Source organism: Eriocheir sinensis, chromosome 7 (assembly GCF_024679095.1).
Source record: "Eriocheir sinensis breed Jianghai 21 chromosome 7, ASM2467909v1, whole genome shotgun sequence".
NCBI lineage: Eukaryota > Metazoa > Arthropoda > Malacostraca > Decapoda > Varunidae > Eriocheir > Eriocheir sinensis.
The window spans coordinates 12,667,339-12,692,888 of NC_066515.1; the positions used below are offsets into that span (position 1 = coordinate 12,667,339).

At 45.5% G+C, this 25,550-nt stretch overlaps 1 protein-coding gene across 1 annotated transcript in view; it reads right to left on the reverse strand.

The window, feature by feature from the left end:
• The window catches only part of LOC126995295 (sialic acid-binding Ig-like lectin 10), a 117,912-nt gene extending 96,985 nt beyond the window's left edge, over positions 1-20,927 (reverse strand). The window contains exons 1-2 of the mRNA XM_050854784.1: positions 20,640-20,927; positions 14,698-14,923 (exon numbers count right to left, since the gene is read on the reverse strand). Coding sequence (XP_050710741.1) covers positions 14,698-14,923; positions 20,640-20,927 — 514 coding nt within the window. The remainder of the gene's footprint in view (positions 1-14,697; positions 14,924-20,639) is intronic.
• Positions 20,928-25,550: the final 4,623 nt, after the last annotated feature.

The following is a 25,550-nucleotide window of genomic DNA, read 5'->3' on the forward strand; positions in this document are numbered from 1 at the left end:
TCCCGTGGAATGATTACTGCTTCCAGGAGGGAGACCCCTCTGTGTTTGCCCAGCGCATTACAGAGGTGATTGTCTCTGGTGGAGGCACACATTCCACGCACTTTCTCAACTCCTCATGCTAAAAAGCCTTGGTTTAATCACGCTTGTTCTCGTGCTGTCAAAGATAGGGATGCAGCTCACAATAGGTACCAAAGCCTTCGGACTCCCGATAACCATGATCTTTACATTTCCGCCCGGAATCGTGCCAAGTATATTCTTCGACTTACCAAAACCTCTTCCATACATAACAAATGTCAAAACCTTGCTTTTTCTAATTCTTCTCGGGACTTCTGGCACCTAGCCAAAAATATCTCCTCCAATTTCACGTCTTCATATTTCCATCCTCTCCTTAACCCTGACGGCAGAACCGCTGTCTCTTCTATCTCCAAGGCTAAACTCTTCGCTCAAACTTTCTGTGACAACTCCACTCTGGACGATTATGGGCATATTCCTCCTACTCATCCCCCCTCTGACTCCTTTATGCCTGTTATTAAGATTTTTCGGAATGATGTTTTCTATGCCTTCTCTGGCCTCAACACTCAGAAGGCTTATGGACCTGATGGAGTGCCTCCTATTGTTCTTAAAAACTGTCCCTCCATGCTGACACCCTGCCCGGTCAAACTCTTTCGCCTCTGCCTGTCAACATCTACCTTTCCTTCCTGGTGGAAGTATGCCTTCATACAGCCTGTGCCTAAGAAGGGTGACCGTTCCTATCCCGCAAACTACCGCCCTATAGCTCTACTTTCCTGTCTATCTAAAGCTTTTGAATTAATCCTTAACAGGAAGATTCAAAAGCACCTTTCCACTTTTGACCTTCTATCTGATCGCCAGTATGGATTTCGCAAGAGGCGTTTTACTTGCTTTCTTAACTGATTCTTGGTCATACTCTCTTAGCCGTTTCGGTGAAACTTTCTCAGTTGCGCTAGACATATCGAAAGCTTTCGATAGAATCTGGCACAAGTATTTGCTTTCTAAACTGCCCTCTTTCGGATTCTATACCTTTCTCTGTTCCTTTATTTCTAGTTTCCTTTCCGGTCGTTCTATCTTTGCGGTGGTAGACGGCTACTGTTCTTCCCCTAAACCTATCAACAGTGGTGTTCCACAGGGCTATGTCCTATCACTCACTCTCTTCCTGTTATTCATCAATGATCTTCTTTTCATAACAAACTGTCCTATCCATTCATACTCTGACGACTCAACTCTGCATTATTCAACTTATTTCAATAGAAGACCCTCTCAACAGGAATTACTTGATTCCAGACTGGAGGCCGCAGAACGCTTAACCTCAGACCTTGCTATCATTTCCGATTGGGGTAAAAGGAACCTTGTGTCCTTCAATGCCTCAAAAACTCAATTTATCTACCTAGCAACTCGACACAATCTTCCAAACATCTATCCCTTATTCTTCGACAACACTCAGCTGTCACCTTCTTCAACGCTAAATATCCTCGGTCTATCCTTAATTCAAAATCTTAACTGGAAACTTCACATCTCCTCTCTCACTAAATCAACTTCCTCGAGGCTGGGCATTCTGTATTGTCTCCGCCAGTTCTTCGTCCCCGCACAGTTGCTATCCATAAACAGGAGCCTTGTCCGCCCTCGTATGGAGTATACATCTCTTGTGTGGGGGGGCTCAACTCACACAGCTCTTCTGGACAGAGTGGAGTCTAAGCCTCTTCGTCTCATCAGCTCTCCTCCTCTTACAGATAGTCTTCTACCTCTTAAATTCCGCCGCGATGATGCCTCTCTATCTTCTATCTATATTTTCACGCTGACCGCTCTTTTTAACTTGCTAACTGTATGCCTCCCCCCCTCCCGCGGCCTCGCCACACGCGACTTTCTACTCAAGCTCATCCCTATACTGTCCACACCCCTTATGCAAGAGTTAATCAGCATCTTCACTCTTTCATCCCTTACGCTGGTAAACTCTGGAACAGTCTTCCTTCATATGTATTTCCTCCTGCCTACGACTTCAACTCTTTCAAGAGGAGGGTATCAGGACACCTCTCCTCCCGAAATTGACTTCTCTTTCGGCCACTCCTCTCTAATCTTTTTCGGGGTAATAAGTAGCGGGATATTTTTTTAAATTTTTTAAGTCCTTGAACTGTTTCCTTTGCTGTAAAAAAAATTGCCTCGACAAGTATCAATTACTTATAAGCATTTTCATAACAAACACCAATATAGAAAAGGGGTGAAACGCAGAACTATTACATTTAAATCTCCAGCTGTATTTGTATCAGTTGAGCAACTCTTAAATTCATATCATTCATCTAGGTGAGATGAGGAAGGGAGGGAGGAAGGGTGAGGTGTGAATTTAATGTAAATGCATTTTTGTTTTCGGTGTAAGAATAACTGTATTAAAACATAATATGACTGACATAAATTAATCAACATCTATTTCTACTTGAAAGTAGGTATACGGTCCTTGTAAGTCAAAGTCAAGACCAAGATTGCCCAAATCCCTCGTGTAATTATTGTCTCGAGTTCAAGTCTACAGATGACAACTTTCGCGCAATTAATGATAATCCTGTATATTAGACAAAATTATTTTTTGCTGAAGACGTAAATTATTTATAAATAAACCTAAAGGTAATATGAACAGTAGAAATTCATTGTATAACCGTATACGTACGCTGACGCTACCCATCACTGGGCAAACCTCTGCAGTGTATTTTCTGTGGGTGTTGGGATTCAGTCATTTCAAATAAATATTTGGGGTTTGTAATTATATATGAAAAGCTTTCTCCACGCGAGGATCACAAGATGAGTGTCCTTTGGGTCTTGGGAGATCAAACGACTCTGACACATTGCTTTGAAGAGCACGAGGCGAAAGGAAAAGGGACAGAAAGAAAGGAAGATCAGGAGGATGCAGAGAACACTGAGAAAGGAAGGTGTATGTGTGTGTGTGTGTGTGTGTGTGTGGGAGTGGGTGGGTGTGGGTGTGGGTGTAATAATAATAATAATAATAATAATAATAATAATAATAATAATAATAATAATAATAAATGTTTTATTCATTTGTTGGGAGCCATAAGGTTGAAAATAACCAAAGTACAATGAGATTTATGTGATGAGGAATGGGGGAAGTGGGGAAGTGTGGTTGGTGTGTGTGTGTGTGTGTGTGTGTGTGTGTGTGTGTGTGTGTGTGTGTGTATTAGAGTGGGGGGGCCATGTGATCATGGAGGTATTTATGGCCTTTACAAGTGCCGGTATAGTGCTAAACCGGTATCTGTCCGAGCGAGCTCTGACTGGGACGAGAATATTGTGGTGTCTTGTGAGACTTGTGGGGGGAGGGAGGCCGTGTGGGACTAGGTCTCTATGGTGGGGGTTGCGGATGAGGGACTTGCCGAATTTCGTTAAATTTGTGTGGTATCGGTCTTGAAGGGTGGGCAGATTCAGCTGGGTGAGTGCGTTCTCGTAGTTGGTGTAAGCACTGCCCAGAATCTGTCTGCAAGCCCGCTTCTGCACTCTTTCTAGTTGGCGCTGCTGGGTCTTGTTGATGGAGGAAGCCCAAGCAGGAGAGGCGTAGATAAGTTTGAGGAGGATGAAGGTGGTGTACGGGTCATTGAGCGTCCTTTGGGGGCTCCCAGTGCTTCCATGCGCCTCAACATAGAAAGTTTGTAGGAAGCCGCCTTGATGATGGTGGTGACGTGCTTGCCCCAGCTTAGCTTGCTGTCCCAGATAACTACAAGTAGTTTGGTGGATTCAAGGACCTGCAGCTGATGAGGGCCAACCTTCAGGGCTGGCGGTGGGATGGCAGTGGTGGAGGTGTGGAAATGCATCACCACCGTCTTGTTGGTGTGATGGTGACGTGGTTGTCTTGCGTCCAACTCTGCAGTCGGTCCAGAATGTGTTGTAGGAGCGTGTAGTCAGGGGCTGTGTTGTTGATGAAGATGCCCACTGTAGAATCATCCACGTACTTCCAACGATGAGGGGCGTATATCAGTGCATTGTTAATCAGAATAAGGAAACATGGAGGATCCATACGCATCCCTTGTGGCACCCCAGCAGAAAGGGGCTGGAGGGTGGAGTTGCAGCCCTGATGAGTACGGCTTGGCGCCGGTGCATCAAAAAATCAGCCAGCCAGGATGTCAGGTGGGAGGGAAGGCCGATGTTTATGGCCTTTTTTTATTATTTTTTTTTTACAACAAAGGAGACAGCTCAGGGCACACAAAAAAAGAAAACAATAATAAAAAAAAGACCGCTACTCGCTGCTCTCAAAAAAAGAATCAAAAGAGGTGGCCGAAAGAAAGGTCAGTATCGGGAGGAGAGGTGTCCTGATACCCACCTTTTGAAAGAGTTCAAGTCGTAGGCAGGAGGAAATACAGATGAAGGGAGATTGTTCCAGAGTTTACCAGCGTGAGGGATGAAAGAGTGAAGATGCTGGTTAACTCTTGCATAAGGGCTTTGGACAGTATAGATATGAGCATAAATAGAAAGTCGTGTGCAGCGGGGCCGCGGGAGGGGGGGAGGCATGCAGTTAGTAAGTTCAGAAGAGCAGTCAGCGTGGAAATATCGATAGAAGATAGAAAGAGAGGCAGCATCGCGGCGGAATTTAAGAGGTAGAAGACTATCAGTAGGAGGAGGAGAGCTGATGAGACGAAGAGCCTTAGACTCCACTTTGTCCAGAAGAGCTGTGTGAGTGGAGCCGCCCCACACGTGAGATGCATACTCCATACGAGGGCGGACAAGACCCCTGTTTATGGATAGCAACTGCGCGGGGGAGAAGAACTGGCGGAGACGATACAGAACGCTCAACCTCGAGGAAGCTGATTTAGCGAGAGAGGAGATATGAAGTTTCCAGTTGAGATTTTGAGTTAAGGATAGACCGAGGATGTTTAGTGTTGAAGACGGTGACAGCTGAGTGTTGTCGAAGAATAGGGGATAGGTGTTTGGAAGATTGTGTCGAGTTGATAGTTGGAGAAATTGAGTTTTTGAGGCATTGAAGGACACAAGGTTCCTTCTGCCCCAATCGGAAATGATAGCAAGGTCTGAGGTTAAGCGTTCTGCAGCCTCCAGTCTGGAGTCGTGTACTTCCTGTTGAGGGGGGTCTTCTATTGAAAGAAGCTGAATAATGCAGAGTGGAGTCGTCGGCTTATGAGTGGACAGGACAGTTTGTTATGGAAAGAAGATCATTGATCAATAACAGGAAGAGAGTGGGTGATGGGACAGGGCCCTGTGGAACGCCACTGTTGATAGGTTTAGGGGAAGAGCAGTGACCGTCTACCACAACAGAGATAGAACGGCCGGAAAGGAAACTGGAAATAAAGGAACAGAGAACGGGAGAGAATCCGAAAGAGGGCAGTTTAGAAAGCAAAGACTGGTGCCAGACTCTATCGAAGGCTTTCGATATGTCTAGCGCAACAGAGAAAGTTTCACCGAAACGGCTAAGAGAGGATGACCAAGAGTCAGTTAAGAGAGCAAGAAGATCGCCAGTATACTGGCGATCAGATAGAAGGTTAGAAGTGGAAAGGTGCTTTTGAATCTTCCGGTTAAGGATTGATTCAAAAGCTTTAGATAGACAGGAAAGTAAAGCTATAGGGCGGTAGTTTGAGGGATTGGAACGGTCACCCTTCTTAGGCACAGGCTGTACAAAGGCATACTTCCAGCAGGAAGGAAAGATAGATGTTGATAGGCAGAGACGAAAGAGTTTGACCAGGTAGGGTGTCAGCACAGAAGCACAGTTTTTAAGGACAATGGGAGGTACTCCATAAGGTCCATAAGCCTTCTGAGAGTTGAGGCCAGAGAGGGCATAGAAAACATCATTTGGAAGAATCTTAATAACAGGCATAAAGGAGTCAGAAGGGGGATGAGTAGAAGGAATATGCCCAGAATCGTCCAGGGTGGAGTTCTTTCAGAAAGTTTGAGCGAAAAGTTCAGCTTTAGAGACAGATGAGACGGTAGTGCTGCCGTCACGGTTAAGGAGAGGAAGGAAAGAGGAAGAAGTGAAATTGGAGGAGATATTTTTGGCAGATGCCAGAAGTCACGGGAAGAATTAGAAGAAGCAAGGTGTTGACATTTTCTATTAATAAAAGAAGTTTTGGTAAGTCGGAGAATAGATTTGGCACGATTCCGAGCGGAAATGTAAAGATCAAAGTTAGCGGGAGTCCGAAGGCTCTGGAACCTTTTGTGAGCTGCCTCGCTATCTTTAATAGTACGAGAACAAGCATGATTAAACCAAGGCTTTTTAGCATGGAGAGTAGAGAAAGTACGTGGAATGTATGAGTAGTAACAAATGTACGGAAGTGGGGGTTGCCTCCGCGGAGGGGACTGGAAGTGGGGGTTACGGAAGAGGGGGTATCTGGACCCCCCCCTCCCCTACCCCCCCCCCCATCTCTTTTACCTTTTCACCAACCCCCGCCTCTCGGACTAGCGTACGGAAGCGGGAGGGTGACGGGAGTAGGGGTGCCCAGCAGGGAGGGGGGGGGGGGGGGGTGACGGGAGAGGGGGTACTTGAAGGGTTAAGATAAGATCTTGGGTCCTCGAATGACCACGAGATTATAATCACGGAAAAGGTTAAGGACATTAGGTTAATGACCAGGCTGGAATATGAATTTACTCTCTAATGCAAGTCCGAAAGTAAAATAAAAAATCGCCATTGAACGTAAGACTCGATAAATTATTTAAGTTTTTGCTGGATGTATTGTATCATTATCTTCTTATTTCTCATTTCTCAACTTGTTTCTTCTTATTTCTTTCCTCAACTTATATATATATTTTTTTACTCCGGTTTTTTGGTGCCATCTAACCCTAAACACTGCAGCACCAAGTCTTTTTTTTCTGATTTTGCATTAATTAATGTCTTATATCTCATTTCTTAACTTATTTCTTCTTATTTATTTTCTCAACTTGCATTTCTTTATATTTTCTGCCTGCTCTTCGGTGTCATATGACCTTAGACGTTGCCGCATCGAGTTCACCTTTTTCCGTGAAAAAGGGATCATGTGTGTGTGTGTGTGTGTGTGTGTGTGTGTGTGTGTGTGTGTGTGTTCCATTCCCCTCTGATTCTTGAGAAATCTGCGGCTAGGTCGAAATTTTGAGGGCCAACTTTTTCAGCCGAATATATGTTCCGAAGCGGAATTTAGTGAGGATTCTTATGGTATCTTCAAATTCCTCATACGTCTATTAGTTCCCGAGTTACACCGAGAAAACTGAATTTTTTTCTCTCGTCAGAGTAGCCTAACAAATAAAAATCACTCAAAGCTCCTCATCTACGTTCCTTAGAAAGATTGCCATATGTTACTATTAAGAAACTTATCCCAACAACTGCAGATTTGGCGCACTTTCATTTTTTTTTCTGATTTTGCATTAATTAATGTCTTATATCTCATTTCTTAACATCTTTCTTCTTATTTCTTTTCTCAACTTGCATTTCTTTATATTTTCTGCCTGCTCTTCGGTGTCATTTGACCTTAGACGTTGCCGCATCGAGTTTACCTTTTTCCCTAGATCAAGATAGCGCTCAACCGAAGGCAACCCAGAAATACCTCAGTGAGTCAGCGAATGGAAGGGAGAAAGAGCGATGAGAGAGGGAAAGTGTGTGTGTGTGTGTGTGTGTGTGTGTGTGTGTGTGTGTGTTCCATTCTCCTCTGATTCTTGAGAAATCTGCGGCTAGCTTGAAATTTTGTGGGCCAACTTTTTTAGCCGAATATATGTTCCGAAGCGGAATTTAGTGAGGATTCTTATGGTATCTTCAAATTCCTCATACGTCTATTAGTTCCCGATTTACACCAAGAAAACTGTATTTTTTTTCTCTCGTCAGAGTAGCCTAATAAATAAAAATCACTCAAAGCTCCTCATCTACGTTCCTTAGAAAGATTGCCATATGTTACTATTAAAAAACTTATCCCAACAACTGACGCTCCCAAATTTGACGAACTTTCATCGAAAACTTAATTTTTAATCATTTTTTATTTACTTTTATGGCGCGTTTCGCGTCATCGTCCCCCAGAACCTTATACCCTTGATGACACGAAATGCGTCATCGTGCGTGAGAGGGTTAAATAAGTCAGATTTATCTCAAATTCCCTGTCTGGGTAGACAAATATTCGGAAAAGGGAAGCCAAACCAGTTTGTAGATATATATAAATATGCTGTATATTCACGTCCTTATGGATATCTTCTTGTTGATTTGGGTATAAATACTCCTAAATCCCTACAGTTTCTCTCAACTCTCCCTTCCATCATACCTTTCTCCCTCCCTCTTCTCTCTCCTCCCCCCTCCCTCCCTCCCCTTCCCTTTCCTTCCCTCGTGTTATTAAATAAGTCAGATATATCTCAAATTCACTGTCTGGGCAGACAAATATTCGGGAAAGAGAAGGCAAACCATTTTTTATATATATATATATATATATATATAGATATATATATATATATATATATATATATATATATATATATATATATATATATATATATATATATATGCTGTATATTCACGTCCTCATGGATATCTTCTTGTTGATTTGGGTATAAATACTCCTGAATCCCTACAGTTTCGCTCAAACATTGTTGGAGAGCCTCCCGGGTGAACGCGTATTCCAATGGTGAACTCCAGGAAAAAGAAACTCTTACACGTTCTATACTCCCAACATAACGAACTCTATGGTTTAAGCTCTCAGCTACTTCTGATCTTACTCTCTTAAGCCTTTGCAGCTGCTTTCTTAAACCCTCGAAGTCCGCCTTCCTGAAATCAGGTATTAAGTGTTGTTTCTGCTGACTCTATCCTCCCATTTAATATTAAATCTAATTTCCTTATGATCACTGTTACCTAATGAACCCCCAACCTCAATGTTGCTTATTATGTCCTCTTTATTAGTTAACAACAAATCCAAAATATTTTCTTCCCTCGTTGGTGTTCTAATTAACTGCTTAAGGAAACTATCCTACGGCGGGAAATGAAAAAGAACCATGCAGCATGGAAAAACTGCATGGAAATTTGTGTGCCTGTGAGAACAAGACAACGCTTGCTGAGCACCCAATGACGATCACAAGACTAAGATTTCCACCTGCAGGATATAGTGTGAAATTTATTAATGATGCTAAAGCATATGAGCCATCTTATTTAGCATTCTATGACTTTGAGAGTATTCTCGTAAAACCTTCTTCGAATGGGTGTAAAGAGACATCACTTTGCCATAGCGTATGCTTACAATATAATGAATAGAAACGGAGAAACAGTAGTAAGCGGATCCTATTGTGGAAGTAATGCTGTGAACCATTTTAGCTGAACCCGCACTGTTTTGTATAAAGAACGAACTTACATTAGCTGAACTCACACTGTTTTATATATAGAACGAACTTACATTAGCTGAACTCACACTGTTTTGTATATAGAACGAACTTACATTAGCTGAACTCACACTGTTTTGTATATATAACGAACTTACATTAGCTGAACTCACACTGTTTTGTATATAGACACAACTTACACACCCTGATGCTAGACTCACTGTTTATTTGAAGAACGAACTTTTCACTGACGCTGAAACACTGTTTTTTTACATTGAGACCACATTAGCTGAACTCTGAACTTTTTGATTATGAATTAGCTGAACTCACTGTTTGGCTAACTTGAACGATAAAGAACGAACTACAACTAGACTGAAACTGACTGTCGAACTTATAGAAGAAACTTGTTGAACGAACTCACTCCACTTAGCGAACGAATTAAAAATTTTCAAGATGAAACACACGCCTGAAAAGTTAAATCCAAAAAATGACGAAATAAAAAGAAGATCTGGCTTCTCTGCAAATACAGACAATGAAAAACTCTGCAAATACTTCTTTGCAAACTCAAAGAGTAAAACATCATGAAAATGAAAATGAAAAATAAGTAAAAATCAGCGTAAAAAATGAATGAAAGCTCTGAACAAAGCTTGCAAAAAAAACACAAAATGTAACCTTCAAAATCAAAAATAATGCGACAGCAATTTTTAATCAAAAAAAATTAACGCTACCTTAATCCAAAATGACTTGAAAAGCAAAACAACAAAAAAATTTCATACAAATAAATAGTTGTCATTACTTATGACTTAAGATTTATTGACGCTTATTCAATTTAATGCGAATCAGCTCAAAGCCAACCGTTATATCAGCAATAGAAAAACCCATATACATGAAACAGACCATGATTGATCAATGGACACCTGCGTTACCATTATTGATCAAGGAAGAAGGTTTTTTTGTTCTTGATACGATTTCGGATGACGAACCTTTTCCGAGGAACTTTTTTTCCTGATCTTTTTTTCTCTCATTTTTCTAACTTTTTACACACACACACACACACACACACACACACACACACACACACACACACACACACACACACACACACACACACACACACACACACACCTCTACACACACACACACACATCCTTCCTTTTTCGTTTGAGCGCTATCATTTTTTGGCTGCCTTCGTTTTGAGCGCTATCTTGATAAAGGTGATAAATTAAGAAGTTACAGCAACGTCTAAGAAAGATAAGGGATTGAGAAAAGAAGAGAGAAAAAAGAAAAGAAAAGAGAAATGAAGAAGAGAAGACAGAAAAGAGAAAAAAAAAAAAAAAAAGACCTGGTGCTGCAGTAAAAAAGGAGAAAAGAAAAAATAAAATAAAAAAAAAAAAAAATATATATATATATATATATATATATATATATATATATATATATATATATATATATATATATATATATATATATATATATATATATATATATATATATATATATATAAAGAAATATATAATATAAAGAAAAAAAAAGAAATAATGAGTTAAGAAGAAAAGATATAAAAATAATTTTAAATAATTTACGTTCGTTGGATTTTTTTTAATTTTTTTTCAGTAATTTTTTTTGAAAAGCATATTTAAAAAATCATATTCAACCTGGTCATCATCAAATGTGGTTATCAATCATGTGTCTTTAAAATTCTTTTCATCATTTATTTAGATCTTATCTTCTTCATAACCTCCTCATCCCCCCCCCCCCCCCCCCCCCTGCCGGCCCCCCTGCCTGTCACCCCTCCCCCTCCGTCTGGGGAGGAGGGGTGGGGGGGGGGGGGGTGGGGGTGGTGGGGGGGGGGAGGGGAGTTAAAGGTAAAGAAGAGAGAGGAGGGGGGGGGGGCCCCTCCTCTCCCTCCCCCCTAACCCCCCAACCCACACTTCCAGTTCCCCCAGCTGAGGCTACCCCCACTTCCGTACATTTGTTACTACTGTCCGTGTGGAAGGCGCGGTTCCTCTGCTGCATTAAGGCCTTAATCCTCGAGGTCATCCAAGGCAGGTCGTCTGGGTGGGTGTGTACTAGTGTCTTAGTGGGGAAGAAGTGGTGATAGGCCTGAGTGACGGTGGCGAGGTAGTTGCTCCACTTCTCCGTGACGTCATGAACGGTTAGGACCTCGACCCAAGGATTATCCACCAACCACTGCCCAAACTGCCTTATCTTAGAGTCAGGTGTCGGGCGGGTGATCCTCTTGACTGTTTCGCAGCTCTGTGAGATGGTAGGAGAGGGCGTCCTTAGGACCGAGGTGTGATTGTTTCGGCCCATGGGGGGAAGGGGCTGAGGGGGAGAGTACCAGTCCGTCAGCTCAGTGAGAATAAGGTCTAGGGTGTTCCTTTCGTGCGTGGGGAAGTTAACAGTTTCCGTGAGACATAGGTGGCTCGTAACGTCTGCAATGTCTAGTTCGTTGAATTCCCAACACAACACGAACTTAGCACCGGGGTACCTAACACGTGTAGCGTCCACTGTATTGATGAGAGCGGGGTGTATTGTACACTGCACATAGTATGATGGCGTTAACCTGGCGGGGGTAGCGGGAGGGGATGGCATTGATCCACATTGCCTCCACCTCATCGGGAACGTTCACATCGAGCACTGAGGGGTTGAAAGTGTTTCGGAACCACACTAAAACTCCATCGCCACTCTTGCCCTCTCTAAGGCGGGAAAACACACTGGCACAGATCTGGGGTCACTTGCCAAGGTTCCGTAATTGCCACTATGTCCGGGTTGATGCTTTTCACTGTGGTAATAACCTCGTTGAGCTTGTTGTTCAGGGAGGTGAGGGGTGGCTGTACCACACACGCGGCACTTCAAAGTGTTTGTACTCGCTTTGCTTCACTATATTAGTCAGTGGGCGCACACTTGTAATTGTTTTGATGGTTCGCTGAACACAACGCCCTGCCCGGCGGCCACGGCCACGAATTAGTTGCAGTGTTTTTATTGTATCGATGGCCGGTGAGAGGGGGTATCCAGCTCCACGCCTGAGGTAGCGAAAGAAGTGATGAGAGTAGCGGTAAGCCATACTGCACTGCACTGTACTGCACTGCACTGTCCGATGATGGTGGAGGTGACTGTAGGATTGGGCGGGGGGGAGTGTAGGATGAAGACGCAGGTGAGGAGGGTCACAGGCGACCCTTTAGCGGCTACACGGAGTGCTCAGATTTTTTTTTGTGTGTGTGTGTGTGAGAGAGAGAGAGAGAGAGAGAGAGAGAGAGAGAGAGAGAGAGAGAGAGAGAGAGAGTTCACATGAGTAATTACTCTGAACATTATTATGATAATGATTATAGTTACAGCAATAATACTCATATTAACCCTAGAACACTAACCATGATTTTAGTAACACCACCACTAACTATGGGTATGTAATACCCGATTTTGGACAAATAAAAAAAAATATTAAATACAAACATTTATTGAAAATATTTCACATGATGGCACTTTATCCATTCTATTTTGTGTTAACATTAAGAGAATCTGGAATGCATTCCACTGAGGTAGGAATATGAGGTACTAAAAGTTGTAACTAAAAATAGGAAAATTTTTCAAAATAAATATGAAAAAAAAAAAAAAAGAAGTTATCATCCGATGACCTCCAGACTGCTCATACGGTCTCTCAGGTTGTGTGAGCCAGTGCCAAAGGGGGTGCTGCTCCCGAGCTGCTGCGGCTTCTGTAGGGAAGAGAGGTGTAAAAAAGCCTTATTTTATTTACCATAAAAAATCAATTTTTTTAGACTATTTTTTTTATACTATTATGACTGCAGCAACTGACTATTTCTTTATTATGTACAAGTAAATAAACTCTTCAGGTGCATTTATACTTACCTCAGCCTTATATACAGTTGCCACACATGGTGTAGTAGTGTTTGGGACACACAGCTCTTTCACATGACAGACAGCGGAAGCGTGTTTTCTTGTCTGCCTTCGCTGGACATTCCACACAGCGCACCATGGAATTGTTCATGTCTGCTGCAGGTAGTACAGAAGCTCTTGAAGTGTCAGGAGGAGTGGGCAGATCATAAACACTGTATATATGATCCTTGAGCTGCCTTGGCAGAGTGTGATGCGCGAGGCGATGGACTGCCCAAGGCTTGACCAGCAACACAGCCAACTCCTGCATATACTGCTTCCTCTTGATCTGCTTGCCACCTGCTCTCTTCATATTTTCCTCGTAGATGATCCACGAGTTGATGACCCCAGTGTTGACCATGCCATAAAAGACACAGAGCGGCCACCTCTTAGTCTTCCTGCCACACGAATACTGCCCACACATTTGGTCGAAAGTGTCCACCCCTCCTTTCGTCCTGTTGTAGTCTTCAATTATCGTTGGCTTTCCACTGCTGGCCAAGGAATTCTTGTCATGCATTGAGGACAAGAGGAGGACAATCTTCTTGCTGGAAGGGGTCTTGGGCACATACGACACCAGTGTCATGTCCTTGGTGAACAGGAAGGCACTGGAACCTGGAGCCCGTGTGGTCTTGTCCTTCATCTCCTCTGGAATCTCTGCCTTGTTGCCCCTGACTGTCCCAATCATGGTCATGCCACAATTGTGCAGCATGTCCTGTATGAGTGGCACTGAGGTAAACCAATTGTCAGTTGTGACATTCCTGTTGGTGTTGTGGTAACGCTCAGTGAGTTCCTTGGTGAAGGAGTGGCCAAGGTTTTGCCCGTCTCTGGCCCGTGTCCCCTGCTTCCCAAGATAGGGGATCCCCGACAGCATGTACTTGCTGTTGACATCGTTGACCATGACAATCTTGATGCCATACTTGGCTGGTTTGTTGGGAATGTACATGCGGAAAGGGCAGCGGCCACGGAAGGCAAGCAGCTGTTCATCGACGGTCAGGAACTCGTGTGGCATATAATGGGTGCCACAGGCCTCGATGAAAATATCCCACACCTTCCTGATCGGGGTAGACTTGTCTGTTTCTCTTCGCTACCTGAAAAGAGAAAAAAATAGTCGTAAGTAACATTAAGTCACTATTTACGCACAATTCTAATCTGTTTTTTTCATTACATTGTTGATCACAAGAATAATACGTAAGCACTATCCAGGGGTAGACTATACCCGCTAAATTATACAGTAACACTATACTGGGTAGGACATACCCGCCGCTTAAAACACATTGTATCAGTAACCATGGGTACAACTTACCCAAACGTGGGGGTGGAGCACGAGGGAGTAGACGGAGCGAGAGCGTGCAACCTTCCGCCACACTGCCAGCCGGCCAACTGAAGCTACACAGCAGCCGGGAACCCCTAGCTGCGCGGGAAACATGCGCACACTCGAAAACATCATGGCGCTGGGTATTAGCTACCCCCTCTTAGGGTTCTAGGGTTAATTATACTATTAGTAGCAATCTCCTCCACTCCCCCTTACGCACTCACATGTCACGTTGAGCAGGAGGGAGTCTGTGAAGGGGTGGTCGGGGAAGAGAGGGTTGAGCGCCGTGCAGGAGAGTCGCTGCCCGTGGTGGCGGCGGGACGCTGTGAGAGCCACGCGAGAAGAACTTACGTTGACCTCGTGCTGAGTCTGTGCAGGGAGAAAGAGCGCGGGTGAGGCAGGTGAAGGGGAAGGCAAAGCACGTGAGGAAGAGGATGTCTTGTACAGTGTCTGTGTTGGGAAAGAGAAGGCAGGTAAATATGAAGGCATAGGATGTGAGGAAAAAGTAATCTTGTTCAGTGTCTGTTGGGAAAGAGAAGGAGAGGCAGGTGAAGGGGAAGGCATAGCATGTGAAGAAGAGGATATATTGTACGGTGTCTGTGTTGGGACAATACACCTTAATATTTAGTATTTACCAAGAATAAATCAATATCCAGCAAACAGTGATAATGAATCGGTTACTCAGTAATCGATAATCAAACTGGTATATCAATAATCGATAACCAATGATACAAACTCTCTCTCTCTCTCTCTCTCTCTCTCTCTCTCTCTCTCTCTCTCTCTCTCTCTTGACAGATAGATAGATAGATATAGATACACACACACACACACACACACACACACACACACACACACACACACACACACACACGCGCACGCAGAGAGATAGAGAGAGAGAGAGAGAGAGAGAGAGAGAGAGAGAGAGAGAGAGAGAGCATTGAAAATGGCCTCCCATCACCGGCTAACACGAAATCAGCAAACACAGCCTTGGCTGAACTCGCTCAGACCCTTCAGGCCCTAGTCCCAAGTCTATTAACAACGGCCATTCAGACCCGCCCCCCACCCACAGCGGCAGGCTCGGCCCAGGCTGTCACCCCAACCCAAACAAACGATGAATCACCTCGTGAAGAGAGGTACCAAGGTCACAACTGGGGCAGAGGAGCGACGGCTCGACCCTTCCATCCCCCCCATCGCCCCCACTCCCTCAACCCTCGCGGTCGGTCCCCTCGACCACACAACCATGCCCACCACATCAGGACCAACACAAAGGTGTCAACAGAGCAAGCACTCGCCCCGGGCTGAGGAGCGAGGCAAAAGGAGCAACAAAAACTAACCCCTAATACAACCATGTCATTCACACAACCTACCAATCAACTAAAAATACTACAGCACAATGTCCACCATTGGCACACCAAACGCATCAATCTAATAAACACGTACACACATGAGAACCCAGAGGTAATCCTCATAAATAGCCATGGCCTCCCCAACACCCAGGCTCTAAAGATACCGGGTTATTCATGTTATCAGCGGAACAGAACAGGTGAACAACACGCTGGAGTGCCAATAGCAGTCAAAACAGGAACCCAGCACAAAATATATGACGACTTCCACTACTCCGACACCCTTTCTGTTAAATTAATGACTACCCTCGGGCCCATTAATATTGCCACTACTTACATCCCCCCACGAGAAGGCTGCATTATGTTTCCTGACTTCTATAAACTGCTACGCATACCTGAACCTATGTACTTCCTAGGCGACTTAAACGCACGCCACACCAGCCTTGGCCATTCCAACACAAATACAACTGGACGAAACATTAGGAAAATCATCACCACCTTCGGACCCCAGCACATAGGTCCAAATTTCCCCACGTTTATAGGCCACTCAGCCCTCACCACGCATGACGTGATTCTAACGAATGGGAAAACATACCACAACACCCACGCCAGCCAGGGGCCACTAACGAACAGCGACCACCTCCCAATACTGTTCACCATCTCAACCACTCCCGTTGTCGTGCCCTGCCCACAGCGGATGAACACAAAAAAGGCGAATTGGGAGCAATATCAGAACATTATAGACTCAGAAGTATCTGACCTACATCTAGAGGGGAAAAACACAGATGACATAGAAACCGCTGTCAACACCTGGTATACCGCTGTCAAAACTGCCCAAGCACAAGCAATACCCCTCACAAGGCACAACACTATCATACCCCCACCGCAACCAAGAGATTACGGACGCACAGCTACGTTTTACCAACATCCTCCGATACGCCGGGAGGCACGGCTGGACGCATGATCTTTATCAACAAAGTAGAGTTCTCCAACGAACACTACAAGATACGTGCAAAACAGCATACAACAGGCACTGGGAAAACACAATAAAAGGCCTCGCCGAGAAATACAAGGACCCAAAAGCCTTCTGGCAGGGAATAAAACGCCTGCAGGGCAACACACACCACCGCCCCATACACCTAGAAAAGGGAGGAGTCAAAATACAGGATGAAGAGGGTATTGCCCAAGAGTTCAGAGAAACCTGGAAGTCAGTGTTCACAATAAGACCTGAAGACAACGCTCATTATGACCAAGACAATGAACGGGAAGTAGAGGCATGGCTCCAACAGGACCCAACAAGAACCAGGCCACACCATACGATTGATCTGCAACGCCTAACACAGGCCCATCTGTTGACTACGGAAATAGGCACAGCCGAGCTCCGATCAGCTATAAACAAAACGAAAAACACGTCGCCCGGAGAGAGCAAAATAGATAAACAACAAATCAGCATGTTACCCCCCCGGGGGCTGGCGTACCTACTCACCATATATAATGCGATGTTAACAACAGGTTACTTCCCTCAACGATTCAAAGTCGCCACTCTCACCATGATACCTAAACCAGACAAACCATCCACGGATCCCAAGAACTACAGACCAATCTCACTCCTAGAAGTCCCTGGAAAAATCTTTGAAAGAATAATCAACTTACGACTCAGTTGTCACCTGGAGGAAAACAACCTTTATAACCCGTCCCAGTATGGCTTCAGGGCAGGGAGGAGCACTACGTCAGCTATCTCCATCGCCAGCGAAAAGGTAGCACTCACTAAAGGACAAGGACTAAACTGCACTATTATCCAACGCGACATCAGCAAAGGGTTTGATAAAGTCTGGCTACAGGGCCTGCAATACAAAATACTTCAACTCGGACTGCCAGAGCTAACGGAAAAACTGTTATGTAGCTTCCTTGATCAGCGCTCAGCTTCCATTCGAGTTAAGTCAGCAATATCCTCCCCGTTCCCCCTGCACAGCGGCGTGCCACAGGGCAGCGTGTTATCACCAACGCTCTTCATCACCTACACCTCTGACATGCCCCGGTCTGATAACAGAAGCTGTATCGATATATATTATGCTGACCACGCGACACAAATAGTGGTCGTGCGGGAGGCGAACAGACTCAACACATTTGAAAAAAAATGGAAGATCAAAACAAACATAGACATGTTCGCTGTGGTCGCACTCGGCAGGAAAAAATTAAATGTCATACAAATACAGGGCAACACCATCTCCCACCAAAAACAATGCCGGATATTAGGCCACACAGTGGCATCCACCGGCCTGATCGTTAAACATGTCAACGATAAAACCATGAAAGTTAAAACAGCCCTCACATCACTAAACAGATTCTGGCACTTCACAGAGCGGCTCAAACTGTATCTAGTAAAGACGAAGATACTTCCTATACTAGACTACTCACCCACCCCGACACACATGGCTTACCACACCAAGATGTTACAGCTTCAGAGGCTGCAGAACAAAGCGCTGAGATTTGCCACCGGACAGAAATACCCGTACACGGAAAACACAGCAGCACAACACCGCAGACTCGGAGTACAACTAGTCAGTACAAGGCTACGGGAGGCGGCCGGAAAGATATGGGAGAAACTAGACCAGCAAGACGACGTAAACTACACCCACGTCAAGGAGCTTGACGGCAGCACGAACTTGGTCCACCCCTGGTGTCCGCGCAGCTTGAAGTCACTACGAGAACAACCGCCCACACATCACTTCACACAAGTGACGCCATAGCTTAGCTTAGCTCTCTATACACAAACAATCCAAACACACACACACCCAGCACGCCGGGGGTATACAAATAACGTGCCCGATAAACAATAACTACACCAGAACAACTAACGAACCTACACCATACAACTGTACACTTCTACTGTCTTTCCTATTCCCCACCTGTACCTCACCACTAACCCACTTCCTCTTCGTACTATACCCTTGATTAAAAAAAAAAAAAGAGAGAGAGAGAGAGAGAGAGAGAGAGAGAGAGAGAGAGAGAGAGAGAGAGAGAGAGATTCTTGGTAAATATTAAATATTAATTTGTTAGCACCATTATGCAACCCACTAAATCTTTTAATTGGAGGAAGTTATGTTGGAATACCTAACAAAATCGTCAAGTTCTCAGATACTACATCGGCCCAATCTATGTTCCTATGAAGTTTCCCATTTTGCAGACATTTTGCAGACATTTTTGTTCGTGCAGCAAATCTCCTGCAGATATTCATTACTGTCGTGTGTAATAAGATGAGGTGGCCGGCACCGAACATTAATGCAACCCACTAAATCTTTTAATTGGAGGAAGTTATGTTGGAATACCTAACAAAATCGTCAAGTTCTCAGATACTACATCGGCCCAATCTATGTTCCTATAAATGAAGTTTCCCATTTTGCAGACATTTTGCAGACATTTTTGTTCGTGCAGCAAATCTCCTGCAGATATTCATTACTGTCGTGTGTAATAAGATGAGGTGGCCGGCACCGAACATTAATAACTTGTGCTTGCTATTTTCCTTTTATGTCGTTCACATAAAGCGGGTTCTGAAGAGACGGTTGTTTGTGCTGAGTTATAATCGTCGCCTGCCTTCCTCTTTAATGGCCTCCCTGCTCCATATATATATATATATATATATATATATATATATATATATATATATATATATATATATATATATATATATAGATATATATATATATATATATATATATAATGGCGCCACTATACACAATTGCCTGGGCCATGACGGGCTCGGGCCGAATATCAGGCCCCTATGGATTAGCCTACCGGCGCTAAAGGCCACATGAAATTTATATATATATATATATATATATATATATATATATATATATATATATATATATATATATATATATATATATATACCGTTTAGCGTTGTTTATCGTTGATGAGATTGCAGGCCCTGCTCCACTGCTGGTGCAGCGCTTTACGAGGGCCGTCAACATTTATAATGTAAGCCTCAATAAAAATCATCGATGCTCTTATTCTCAAACAGCGTAGTGAGTGTCTTAATTGCTTTCACAAATAATATCATAAATATCCATTGGTTCAGTTTTCATGTCTGATATTTTTCTTTAATAAAACTTTGCATCACCATAGTCACTTGGCCGTGAAGCACTAAATTATTTCCAACTCACTGAACATCCAACACACAATTTGTCTTTGAGTACAAACACTAATTAATAGTCTTGATCGGTTATGTTACGAATACTCTCAATTTCGGTTTGAAGAACTACACAACACAGGTCATTCGCTGGGTGGTTGATTTCAGGCTTGTTGTTTGTTGTTGTTGTTGTTTTGGGCCGCGGCGATCTAGTCGCTCACATGAGCCCTGGTGTCGTCCTGTGAGGGTCTCACAGGTGCGTCAGCTGCCCCGTCTTCCTAAGGAAGGCGCAGGTGAGGCGGATGACAGCTTCCTGTCGTGGGGGGTGGACGCCTGCCGCCGCCAGCAGCGTGGACATGTCAAAGGTGGGCACGTCCAGGGCGTTGAGTTGGTGTCGGAGCAGCACTTGGCAGCCAACCTCACTGTAGCTGTCACCGCATTACTCACTCCAGCTCGACTCACCGTAGCTGTTTGTCACTGCACTACTCGCCCCAGCTCGACTCACCGTAGCCGCTGGGAGTGGTGGCGTGGGCAGTGCAGCAGGAGGTGCTCAATGGTGTCCTCGACGGTCCTGCACCGGGGGCAGTGAGGGTCGGGGACCAGGCGCAGGCGGTGAAGATGAGCGCTGAGGCGTGTGGCCCAGGCGGAGGCGCGTCAAGGCCACGTCTAAGATGCGGGACGTTTTCCTCACCCACAGCTGTGGGGAGGTGTTGGTGCGGTACTGGCCCATGGAGGTGATGCGGAGGGTGTTGACAAGCTTGTCGTCCCAGGAGGCGTGGAAGGTGCGGGAGATGAGGCGTTTGGCCGTGGAGAGTGGGAGGGGGAGCGGCGTGATGTTTACCTCCGCAAGGCTCATCTTGGCGGCGGCGGCGGCGATGTCGTTGCCTCGTATGCCTGAGTGTGAGGGCACCCACTGCAGGGTTACCTCCCAGCCCTCGGATGTCAGGAGGAGGAGGGCACGCTGGATGCTGTGGGCCATGGCCGTTGAATATGTTGGGTGGCGGGAGAGGGGGAGGTGGAGTGATGAGAGGGAGTCTGTGTAGATAACAGCCTTGCCCCTGCTGTGGGTGGTGTGGAGGTGTGTGGGGGCCTGGTGCAGGGCGTACAGCTCCGCTGTCAGGACGTCGGTCTCTGGGGGAGTCGCCACGTGCTACAGATGTTGGTGCTGGGGTCATAGATGGCTGATGCCGTGGAGGGTGGCAGCGGGGAGTGAGAGCCATCAGTGTATATTTTCAGGTGGTGGTAGAGGGACCTGTCCAGTTCGAGGAAGTGTGCTGCTGCCACAATGCCGGAGGATGGTTTAGGAGGGAGGCCAGGGATGTGCAGGGACAGCATGTGGGAGATGTCCTGCCAAGGTGCAATGGGGGAGTGTGGGCTGATAAGTTGTGGTGGTGGTGGGATGAGGTTGAGAATGAGGTGCACCAATAGTGCCCTTACTATCAGGGGTTGGCGGGTTGCAGGGAGCCAGACTGGGGCTTGCTGGTCCACCCCTGAGTTGCTGTACAGCTTGGAGAGAGGGTGAGAAGGTGGTAGGCTCATCATGCTGTGATAGTGGTGGCACAGCACCTCCCTTCTGTGGGTGGCTAGAGGGGGGATGCCACTCTCGGGGGAGGACCGCATGGCACCCAATGCTATCATCAGTGCGGTGTTTTGGACGAGGGTCCAGTATGACGAGGGTGGAAGGAGCTGCTGCCCCGTAGATGCCGCTGCCGTACATTAACCTTGCTCTGATGGTGATTCATAGGAGCAGGTTACGGTCAGCCCCCATCGGATGCCAGCTATCCTGTTCATTATGTTTAACTGCTTTGAGCTGGAGGCATTTAGATGGGCTACATGGCTGGCCCAGGTCAGGCGAGGCCCTTCCAGTCGCAGCCTCAGGAGGGTGTATGTCTGGGTGTGGGGGACAGGTGTTCCTTTCAGGGAGATTGTAGGTGGTGCTGGTAGTCTCTTGAGTGTGAAGCACATGAGGGCACTTTTGTGTGGGCTGATGGTGAGGCCCCAGATGGTCACCCAACCCTCAAGTGCTCTTGCTGCCTCCTGAAGGTGTTGTTCCGACTCCGCCAGTGTTGGTGCCTTGCTGACGATGGTGATATCGTCAGCGTATATGAGGAGGTGTGAGTGGTGGGCCACTTGGAAGTCTGCCATAAGGATGTTAATAGCAGGGGGCTGAGGATGGAGCCCTGTGGCACTTCTCTTTTTATGGGGTGTGATGGGGATTTGGAGGCCCCAACTGCAACTTGGAATGTGCGGCCCGAGAGGAAGTCCTTGACCCAGGCGAGGGTGGTGCCGGTGACCCCCATGCCGGCTAGCTTGTAGGCGACTCCCTCGTGTGATGCTGAGTCGAAGGCCCCCTCGAGGTCTATGAACAGGACCGACATAACCTGTCGCTGGCGGTATGTGTCGCAGATGTGGTATTCTATCTGCGCCAGGACATCCAGGGTGCTGCGGTGGGGACGAAAGCCGCACTGCTCTCCCCCCAGCAGGCGCCTCTCCTCCACCCACCAGGATAACCGGGTCGCCACCATGCGCCCCATCAGCTTGCCAATGCAGGAGAGGAGTGCTGTCGGTCTATATGCTGATGGCAGCGTCGGGTTCTTGCCGGGATTTGGGATGGGGATTATGGTGGACTGCTTCCAGCAGGATGGAAATTCCCCTGTCAGCCAGCTGGTGTTATATATCTGCAGGAGGTTGTCTTGTACAGTTTCAAGAACTCATAGGGGATAAGATCATTGCCTGCTGCTTTCCCTAGTGAGAGTGTCTTCAATGCTTGGTCCGCTTCAGCTGGGATGGATGGAGCGTGAATGCCGTGCCTATCATTGATTGAAAGTGGGTTGCCAGGACCTCTGCTTTTTGGTGGTCGTCCAGCTGGGCTTGGGTGTTGTCATGAATTCTTCATTCCAAGAATAGACGAGAGTGGAAAATTCCGTGGTACTCCTCATTCCAGTGGAAGAGTCCATTAATCTTGCTCTCCAACGCGTCAGCGTACAGCAAGAGTAAGAGCGGGCCGAGCTTATTCAAATAATATTATCGCCTATTGCTGCCAATGCTGAAGTATTCGTGAGATGCATGACCCACTATTACTTAGTGCATGGTGTTAGGTTATTAATAAATAATAACCCATAGCCGTTAGGGCGTTAGTTTAAGTGTTACGCAGAGCGAGAGATGTCGGTGTGGCGAGTGCTGGCATCTTGACCGCGGGCCGGGGACCGGAGGTGCTCCCCTCTACCTCCTTTTCCCGCCCACGTGTGTTCATCGTGGTGGTCTTTCCTGCCTTGCCGTATCCACAAGTCAGGTGACTGTTTACTGCAGGCGAGGAAAGCCCTGGGAAGTTACGAGAGGCGTTTTTGCTGTGTGGAGCACCTTGGGAGGTTACGAGAAGCGGCTGGAGGACTTCATCGTTGGGCGGACGGACCACATGGCATCAGTGTGCGGCTTCAGGCGCACCCATCCACGGAGCTAAGTACAGTTTTTGACTAGGGTAGTTTAAGTCACTTAGCTAGGTAGCTGTGTGCCTATAATTGATTAATTATTCCTTATTTCCAGCGAGTTTTCCTTGTTGAGTTGAATAAACTTAAGAGCAGGTTCAACTGGTCTTTGCTTACCCCTATGTAGTGTGATTGGTCAAAAATAAGTGACTAGAGGGGGCTGTGAGTCTGAGAACTCAATTTTCAGATATTTTATTTTATAATTTTTATTGATGAGAATACATTGAGATCTTCAGAAGTCCAGACCTTTTTCAAGAACCCCACATTAATTGGAGCCCGAACAGGGGCCTGACCTCACACTCCATAGGAGAAGTATTGGCCGTTAGGCTAATTAAATATTTATCTAACAAGATGTCTATATCACAGTGGAAACAGGAAGCGGCAGAAATAGGGTTAAATGCTAAGGAAACCAAGGACTACATACTCAGAGAGCAGGAGAATGAGAGAGAAAAGGCGAAAGAGAGAGAAACGGAAAAAGAGAGAGAGAGAGAGAGAGAGAGAGAGAGAGAGAGAGAGAGAGAGAGAGAGAGAGAGAGAGAGAGAGAAAGGAAGCTATACCAGCTAGAAATACGGAAACTGGAGGCTGAGAGAGAGAGAGAGAGAGAGAGAGAGAGAGAGAGAGAGAGAGAGAGAGAGAGAGAGAGAGAGAGAGAGAGAGAGAGAGAGAAGGAGACACACGCAGTAAAACTAGCCGAGCTACAGGCGGCGAATATTGGGAATGGTGGTGCCAACTCTCAGAATAATAAAGTAGTTTCCCCAAAGTTAAAGCTGAATAATTTCAAGGAAGGTGACAAGATAGAGATATTTATAGCGCGGTTTGAGGAAGCTGCAAGCCTAATGCAATATGATGAGGTCACCAAGCGTGTTCAAATCATGAGTCTTTTTGAAGGCAAAGCTTTGGAGGTGATTCATAGATTGGATGAGGACTCTCGTGAGTATAAGGATATGAAGGAGGCATTGTTAACAGCTTATGGAATGTCTGTTGATGATTTAAAGAAACAGTTTTCCTCTGCCTCCATAAATGACGATGAGACAGCAATTAAATTTGCTGCTCGCCTCAAAGGGTACTTAGAGCAATGGCTCAAGAAAGACGGTGCTGAGGAAACAGTAGAAGGTGTGAAGGACCTAATATTGCGGGCGCAGTACATAAAATCCTGCCCAGATGAATTAGTCACGAGGCTCAAAATAAACAAGGTGAGGATATTGGAGGATATGAAGAAAATGGCTAATTCCTATTTTGAGGCCTGTGGTGTGACGAAAAAGCCTATAGTTAAAAGCAGTAACATGCAGAGTGATGCCCCTGGAAGAAAGATGGCTTCAGGCGTCGCCACCACAGGTGCGATTAGCCGCCCGTGGCCTTCAGCCAAAAGTAACCAGAATTATGCACCGCGTCCGATGACTAGAAGTTATGGGCCGCGACCGAATCAGGGTAACTACTCTAAGTGGCACAAAAATGCTGCAGTAGGGCAGGAAGGTGTAACGCAGCATGGATATTTTGGTAGAAAGCAGGGTTCGCCACCACATGTGCCTTCCGTGAACGGCCAGTATCGCGATGAGGCGCAGAATTAATGACTATTGGCCGGAGCAGCCACAAATCAGTACGATGATCGGTTGAACTTGAGTAAAGGTTGAATAGGAGACCGAGAGGTTACGGTGATGAGCATAGCTGGGCACGATAACAGAAAACCTTATTCCCAATAACCGATAACTGATAATGAAAAACCATATCGGTGATAACCGAAATTCGTTAACTGGAGACACAAATATTGGCGATAACCGATAACCGATACCGATATAAATCCACAATTCCGATACTAGCTAGCGATAAGTCCGATAAGCGAAAACGATACTATATTGATATTTCAGATAGAAAAACATAGATGAATTCAAATTTTCATTATCTGTATTTTAGAAAACCTACAAAACCTGAAAACACGTTGACACGTACCTATGGACGGTAATACTAGAAACGCCTGAACCGTTGTTGTGTTATTTGGCGTCCCCACCGTCAAAAGCTGGCGCTTTTGTTTACAAACACTGGTCTCTCGTGAACTACGCATGCTCAGACCAGCAAGCGTAGACCTGTACAGTCTCACAAAGCTTTTTAACCGTAATTA